Source organism: Apodemus sylvaticus, chromosome 2, assembly GCF_947179515.1.
Source record: "Apodemus sylvaticus chromosome 2, mApoSyl1.1, whole genome shotgun sequence".
NCBI lineage: Eukaryota > Metazoa > Chordata > Mammalia > Rodentia > Muridae > Apodemus > Apodemus sylvaticus.
This window is the reverse complement of record NC_067473.1, coordinates 115530241-115538202: the sequence shown is the minus strand read 5'-3', so window position 1 is coordinate 115538202 and position 7962 is coordinate 115530241. Positions and strand designations below refer to the sequence as shown.

General features: G+C 52.5%; 1 protein-coding gene across 1 annotated transcript; it reads left to right on the top strand.

The window, feature by feature from the left end:
* The first annotated feature begins 1710 nt into the window (after positions 1 to 1710).
* Positions 1711 to 5933, top strand: LOC127678858 (sepiapterin reductase). The gene is made up of 3 exons (XM_052174160.1): positions 1711 to 2221; positions 2482 to 2772; positions 5356 to 5933. The coding sequence occupies exons 1-3, from the start codon at positions 1915 to 1917 to the stop codon at positions 5544 to 5546; spliced, it is 789 nt and encodes a 262-aa protein (XP_052030120.1). The 5' UTR covers positions 1711 to 1914; the 3' UTR covers positions 5547 to 5933.
* Positions 5934 to 7962: the final 2029 nt, after the last annotated feature.

Genomic DNA, 7962 nt, shown 5'->3' with positions numbered 1-7962 from the left:
GGCCCTCTTCTGGCCTCCACTTCGCATTGCACACATGCAGTGCACAGACACATGCAGGCTTAACACACACACACATAAAAACCACAAATAAGTAAATAAAAAGATGTTTAAAAGAGACTTTAAAAAAAGAGGTATAACTGAGAGAGGGCTCAGCAGTTAAGAGCACCGGCTGCTCTTCCAGAGGGCCTGAGTTCAAATCCCAGCAACCACATGGTGGCTCACAACCATCCGTACTGGGATCCGGTGCCTTCCTGTGGTATGAAGAGAGTGACAGTGTACTCACACACATTAAATAATTTTTTTAAAGGAGAGATGTAAACGGGACCCCATATGCTTACTTTGGTTTAAGAAACTCTCCTTTTCCTGGTTGTCTATATGTTAATGTGTGTGCCTATTCTCGTGTCAGTGGGGGAGTTGGAGTGTGAAGGTTGCAGGACAATGGATATAGTTCTGTATGCCTGTCTACCTTTCAAAACGGGTTTTGGTTGTTGCTGTTTTGTTTTTTGAGACAGTGTTTCTCTCTGTGTCACCCTGCCTGTCATGAAACTCACTCTGTAGACAAGACTGGCCTCAAACTCAGAGAGTCCCCTGCTGCTGCTGCATCCAGAGTGCTGGAACTAAAGGCTTCATCACAGCTGCCCGGCTAAGAAATGGTTTCCCTGCATAGCCCTGGCTGTCCTGGGACTCACTTTGTAAACCAGGCTGGCCTTGAACTCACAGAAATCCACCTGCCTCTGCCTCCTGTGTACTGTGAGCACCACCACTGCTCAGTGCTTTTAATGTCGGTTCTGGGGTTCGAACTCATCAAGGTCATGCTGGCCTTGAACTCACTATGTTGAAGGACCTTCAACTACTTTTGGAAATAAGATAACAAATTCAAGAGACCAGTGATAACTACATAGTTTTAAAAATGCAATTCTGCTGCAAGGGAACTCTGGCACAGAGAACAGGCATGAAGGGCCAAGGTGCTGATTTGGCATAAGACAGTGGTTTTTAAAAACCTGTAGAGGGACATTCCAGGTCTCTTGTCCTACAGGCCTATAAGATTTGCATTGCTCTAGGTCTCTATCTCATTGGCCTAGGACAAAAGCCTAATCCAATAAAGATTTGGGACTTGAGAATGGCCCCTACAGATTGCTGGTTCCCTATCCAGCCAGGCTGTGACTAGGCCTACCTTGAGCTTTCTGAAACAGAGGGACTGGCCGCCAGCCTGCCTGTCTGTAATTTCGACGAACTCTAGCTCGCCTCATACTACAAATGGACCAAAGCAATCTCTATGTCTTTCACTCCTATCCTCCGACATCTCCGCGGTGCTAGGAATTTTTCTTTGCCATTTGAGATTATACAGTGGCCTCTGGGGTGCATGGCACAGGTTACGGGATAAGGTTGCTGTACACAGGTCTCAAGGAAGCAAGTGTTTGCACTGAAGATGGGTCTTGTTCATGAGATTGTTGTGATTCTCAGCCTCTCTCTTCCCCTGTGTGTGCTCTTCATTTTCTGGTTCTGTCTGCCTAGCATCAACTGGGGGAGCTGCTGTGCTCTTCCAGAGAAGACTTCTGTTGATCAGAGTGCTAGGAGATCACACTCTACACAGGCAAAGACTTCATCCGAGTCTGTCAGCGATGAAGACTAACCAACCCTGGAGGAGGAAGCTGATGCAGGAACCAGGTGGAAAATGCGGACACGCCTCCCAGATAGGGGCTGAGCTTGTGGGCGTGGCTCCTAGGGGAACCCGGAAGAGCTGGGAAGGGCACTGGGATTTCCTGGCGAGCCAAGGCGGCTCCCCGGCTATTGGTCACTTTTTTCACCCAAACACTAGCGGATACTGGCCCGAACTTCCGCTGGCCAAAGTCAAGGATAGGCTCCACCCGGTACCGGTTAAGTAGCTGCGCGTGAGGCTGAGGAGTTCCAGGCATGGAGGGAGGCGGGCTGGGCTGCGCAGTGTGCGTGCTGACCGGGGCCTCCCGAGGCTTCGGCAGGGCACTGGCCCCGCTGCTGGCCCGGTTGCTGTCGCCGGGTTCAGTGCTGCTCCTAAGCGCGCGCAGTGACTCGGTTCTGCGGCAACTGAAGGAGGAGCTGGGCGCGCAGCAGCCTGACCTGCGAGTGGTGCTGGCAGCCGCCGATCTGGGCACCGAGGCCGGCGTGCAGCAGTTGCTGAACGCCGTGCGCGAGCTCCCTAGGCCTAAGGGGCTGCAGCGCCTGCTGCTCATCAACAACGCAGGTGAGACTCCGGATCAGGCCAAAGTCCAAGGTGTCACTGTGGGGTGACAGTGCCCCCTGGCGGGTGTGTGAGGGAAGACTTTTTGAACAAATCCCTCTGTTTTACTGAAGGGCATCCAGGTGTATTCATAGCTTGCACTACCGGTGTCTGCAGAGCTGGGACAGAGGGACAGCAAATGGCTGTGGGGAGGAACTGTGGAAGGCTGAGGGACAAGAGCGCCCCAGTTGTTGTTTTGTCTTTGGTCCTGTTTTTTTTTCCAGGCACTCTTGGGGATGTTTCCAAAGGCTTCCTGAACGTGAATGATCAGGCTGAGGTGAACAACTACTGGGCCCTGAACCTGACCTCCATGCTCTGCTTGACCTCCGGCACCTTGAATGCCTTTCTGGATATCCCAGGCCTGAGCAAGACTGTGGTTAACATCTCATCCCTGTGTGCCCTGCAGCCCTTCAAGGGCTGGGGTCTGTACTGTGCAGGGAAGGCTGCCCGAGACATGTTATACCAGGTCCTGGCTGTTGAGGAACCCAGTGTGAGGGTGCTGAGCTATGCCCCAGGTAGGTGGGTGGTCCTGACACTGCTGTCTCCAGACCTAGCTGGTACCTTTCTGGGGGCTGGGCAAGAAGGGGGCCTGACCTATATTCTCAGTTAAGAATCGAAAGACTGTAGCCACCCCTCCAGTTATGACTCCTCACTTTGCAAGAAGAATACAGACTTCCAAGAAGTTGGAGCAGTCAGAGGCAGAGGTACTAAGCCTTAGGAGTTGTCTGATTAGCAGGTGGGCGTGTGTATGGATAAAACATCCATACACAAAAATGAATTAAGACTAAAACTAAAAAACAAGATAGCTTTCTATGGTTAGCAGCCTGCTTTTGTCCAACAAGGGACACATACTATTCCTCCAGGTGTGCCCAGCACCCAGTAAAGCTGTATGGAGGACGGACACATTGAATGCTCAAAGACAAGCAAAGAGATATTGTTGAGTGGTGAGCATCTCAGGCTGGGCTGAGCTGGCACACTAAATGGAATGCAGAGAGGGTGTGGGCACGAAGAAGATGGGCCTTGTTGTTCTGGGCATGTAAGGGTATGAGGTCTTCTGAGTCCTTGTCTTGACTGACAAGTACCACTGTGCCTTTAAGATACCACCGTGCCTTTCTTCTAAACTTGTGATTTCTGTGCTTAGAAGGTAGCAATGTGGGGCAGAATATGGGAGAAACAAGGGGTGAAATCCAACTGTCTGTACCGCTTTGGGCTAGGACAGGATCCTGGAGATACAGTGATCTGTCTAAGGCTAGAGGGAGGCAGGACCAGGATCCAAGCTTGCTTCTAACTTCTCCACCTATACTGATCTCCTCAGATCATCTAGCCCCTGCCCTGTACACACATGTGTGATAGTTCTTATTCCCATATCCAGCACTCCTGCTCTGGGCTAAGCCTAGGTTCCTTCAGACAGCAGTGATCTCATGTAAACCACAGCCAGGAGGGGAGCCAGCTCCAGAGGGCCCAGAACTGACTGAGCTCTCTGGGGCGGGGGGGCTACCCCAGTTTTCATGGAGGATCCGAGAAGCTCCCCCAGAGCCTGAAGACAAGCAGGGCCCAGCCTAGTTTTTATTTCAGCCTCTGGAAGAATGCTCTAAGAGGTTCCCAAAGGCAGAGAGGTCTGTTCGGGAAGATAGCAAGCCTCGGCCCAGTGCTGCTCAAGGAGATAAAACTGGGTACAGTAGAGCACTTGAGGGGAGGGAACTGGAGTTCAAAGTCAGCCTGGCTACACAGCAAGTTAGAGGCCAGCATGGGCGGCAAGAGCGAGCAGGAGGAACAGGGGAGGATCAGGCTAGAGGACGTTCAAGTGTTAGCAACGTGCCCTTCCAGTCCTTGTGTTCTGTGATTTTTCTGCCCCTAAAACACCATTATAAAGTTTGGGAGGCTTCACAATTCCATCAGAAGGCTGAGGACATTTTCCAGCAATGCGAGTAAAAGTGACAAAGCTTGTTAGAAGGTGACAGGCGTGTGTGTGTGTGTGTGTGTCCGAGTGTGTACGCGTGTGTGTGTGTCTGTGTGTGTCTGTGTGTGCATGTGCGTGCGTGCGTGTGTCTCTGTGTCTGTGTGTGTGTCCGAGTGTGTACGCGTGTGTGTCTGTCTGTGTGTGTCTGTGTGTGCATGTGTGTGCGTGCGTGTGTGTGCGTGTGTGTGTGTGTCTGTGTGTGTGTGTGCGTGTGTGTGTGTGTGTGTGTGGCTGTGTGTGCGTGCGTGTGTGGCTGTGTGTGCATGTGTGTCTGTGTGTGTCTGTGTGTGTGTCTCTGTGTGTGTGCGTGTGTGTGTGTCTGTGTGTGTCTGTGTCTCTGTGTGTGTGTGTGTGTTGGGAGTTTTGCCCAAAAGTCTAGGTTATCACATGCATGCAGTACCTGCAGAGGCCAGGTGAGGGCACCATATCCCGATTAACAGGTGTTACAAATGGTTGTCAGTTATCATATTGGTCCTGAAACTCAAACCCCAGTTCTCTGTAAGAACAGCAAATACTCTTAGCAAGGAACCATCTATCTCTCTAACCCCTACACTCAGCTGTTTACTGGGGATTTGAACTCAGGTCCTAAAACTTGTGCAGCAAGCACTATAGCAACTGAGCGGCCCATCCCGGGGTTTGGGGAGCTGTGTAGGCCCAGCAAAGTGCATCCAGATGAATACAGCAGAGGGCTCAGAGGAGAAATAAGGAGAAAAGCAAGGTTGCCTGGGAGATGCTTGTCAGGGCGTGAAGATGGCAAAGGTCTCACCTGGTCCCTGGTTGGCTGTGGGTGGAGTGGGGCCTGCAGGGTTACTCATCTGTTAGTAACTGGGAACGTCAGGGGGAGCTGTTACCTGGACGAGAGCGGATGAACTTGATTTTACACCATGCTTAATAGACGTTAGCTTTGAGCCCAAAGCTCAGTCATAACGGTATGGCAGTCCTCCCCTGCGACCCAAGCACAGGAGGACTAAGGTAGGAGGATCCTGAAGGTCAAGAATGCAGAGAGAACATAACTGAGAAATAGAAAAGGTTAACAGGCAACAGAATAGAGGCTCGGCCAGTCCTGACTCAGCTCTGCTCTCCAAGCACAGCAGAGACCTGCACCCTCTGTTCCTGTCTCCTGCTTCCCTCCCCACAGGTCCCCTGGACACCGACATGCAGCAGTTGGCTCGGGAAACCTCCATGGACCCGGAGTTAAGGAGCAGACTGCAGAAGCTGAAGTCGGAAGGGGAGCTGGTGGATTGTGGGACTTCAGCCCAGAAACTGCTGAACTTGCTGCAAAAGGACAGCTTCCAGTCCGGAGCCCACGTGGACTTCTACGACAGTTAAGCCCGTGTCCTGTCACGGTGCCTGCCCCCGCCCCCAGCCCTGCCTAACACACATATAAGCCTCTGACCCAGGCAGCAGGAGCGGTGGGCGCTGTCTGTCATCAGAAGGCTTCTGCAGGGGCTTGGGAGAGAGCAGATGTGCACGGGAGTTCTCTGTCCCCAGGACGAGAACTTTAGAGCTGAGAAGAGCAGGGGGAGGGGACACACTGTGCAGAGGAGGTTGCGTCTCCTATCTGTGGTGGGTGAGGAGGTGGGATCCGATGCAGGGAGGACCGAGGGCATCACATGTGAGTGCTCCTTGAACTCCATTTCATTGTTGTACAGCCCGCGTCCTGTGGTATTCACTGGTCCTCCCTTGACTCTGGTCCAAATACAGATGTGGGACAGATGCAATAGTGTATGGGTTGTCCTTCATAGTGCCTGCTAACCTCTGCTGAAGGGCCTCAGACACCCTAGCTTCTTTGGACGGGGGTCCTGAGAACTTTACTGCTCTTATTTTTTAGAGCATAGGTAGAGTGCTGACTGCCCGCGTTCATCGAGGTCCGCATACTGGCAGGCTCAGGTCCAAAGTCCTCAAGATGGCTATCCCAGGACCCCCGTGCCCTGCTCGCGCTTCTGTCCACACTCACCCACCTTTGCTGACATGTCCTTGAGGGTCCTAGCGCCAGTCAGTGAGTATCAAGCCTCAGTGCTCAGCACTCTGCTGACAGCGCTGACTAGTGACTGCTCTGATTCACACTGTACACCTTGCCCACCTGGCAGTGCTGTGACCAGGTCCCAGCTCCTGTGACAAGCCCTCTCGACACTGTCCCTGTGGCCCTTGGGCTGCTGTGGTACAGACTCAGGACTAACAGGCCTTCAGGAAAGAAGAGCCGGGATCCATGAAGGAAGTGCTGAGGGATCTGGATCTTATGCAGTCCACAGTCATGGCTTGGGAGCTCCACAGTGGGGCTGGTCTGCAGCCAGCCTCTCGGCACACCTTTGACAAGGGCCATAGAGTCCCCAGCCATCAAAAGCAAACAAGTGCACAACAAAGAGACTCAACCCTGCCCAGTACCTGCTTGTTAAAAGAACCCGCTGAGCCTCCTATGCCCAGCAGAGGGCGCACTGGGCTGTGCAGCGCAGAAAGATGGGGCTGTCCTTCCTTAGGGAGTTATACCACCATTGTCCAGGTCCTGCAGGGTCCCCAGGTGGAAGGGGTTAGGTGACTTCTTTTGCCTTTTCCAGTGGAGTCCTCACCATCCCTGGAATGGAAATGGTGAGTTCAGACTGCTGGGCTGCTGCTTACAAGCCGTAACACACAGCAAGTTGCTCTGTGCCTCTGAAAAGACTGTCTATTACAACACACTTAAACCAATCATAGCACCCATTGCCAAAGGGTCGTCATGAGTGCTGAGTGGCCTGGTGTTTGTGTTGGCACTGAATGCCCCATGACTGATAAAACTCTGTTGCCTCTTTTATTGTTGGCAAGGCCTCTTGTAGCTAAGGCTGGCCTCAAACTATAAAGTGACCCTGAGCTTCTGATCCCCCTGCATCTACCCAAGTGCTGGGACTTCAGGAACACCATGCCTAGGTTTATACAGTGGTGGGCACGGATGCCAGTCCTTCACGCATGGGTAAGCTCTTCCTACTGAGCTACATTACTGCCTCCACTACTGCCCTGTGACATCACACACAGCCTTCTCTCTAAGGGACCAGGGGCCCTGCTCTTGCTGCCCTGTGACAAGATCTCCCCCACACTGCTCTGCTCCTGTGTCAGTCTCTTCAGGAGGACGGAGCTTCCATCTGCATAACTTTTCTCAGACCAGTAGGAGATCACCCAAGATTCCAGAGCCGAGACATCTCCATGCTTGTCTTGAGCAGGTCCCCTTCCCCTCGCCGAGCTTCTGATTCCTTATGACAAAGAAATCCCTGGTTTGTTTTGTTTTCTGTTTTTTCTGCAAACCTCTCTTCAAGAATGTCCCGGCTGCAGAAGGACTTGGTATTGTGTTGACTTTTGCAAGTAGGTGGGCTAGTCCAGGGTACCCTTCTGTCCCGGAAGTACATGAGTTCCCCCAAGGCCTTTTGCTTTTTCCAGGGGTTAAGGGTGGAGCATCCAGCACCAGCCCAAGCCCTAGTAGGGGCTGCCCTGCCTCTCCCTATGACAGAGCAGGAGTTCAGGGAGGAGTACCACATGTCTCCACAAGGTGGTGACACTTTCTCACATCTTCTGAATGCATAGGCTTCAGCCTGTTCTAAGAGTTCCCTAGTTTTATCCTCAGGGGCACCTAGAAACTTGAAGGAGGTCAGAAAGGGATAGGGTCCCTCTCCTTAGAAGACCCGAGCTGCCCCAGTGACCTGCAGCCATCAGTGACCACAGGGGTTTCCCCAACACTTAACAGTCAAGGCAATTCCCACAGTGAGGCACACAGAGAGGT

What these genes read in the sequence shown, in the direction of transcription:
- LOC127678858 (XM_052174160.1), top strand. Translation starts at nt 1,915, where the DNA reads ATGGAGGGAGGCGGGCTGGGCTGCGCAGTGTGCGTGCTGACCGGGGCC. An exon ending in GCTGCTCATCAACAACGCAG is followed by an intron (nt 2,222 to 2,481) that starts GTGAGACTCCGG and finishes TTTTTTTTCCAG; the next exon opens with GCACTCTTGGGGATGTTTCC. An exon ending in GGTGCTGAGCTATGCCCCAG is followed by an intron (nt 2,773 to 5,355) that starts GTAGGTGGGTGG and finishes CCCTCCCCACAG; the next exon opens with GTCCCCTGGACACCGACATG.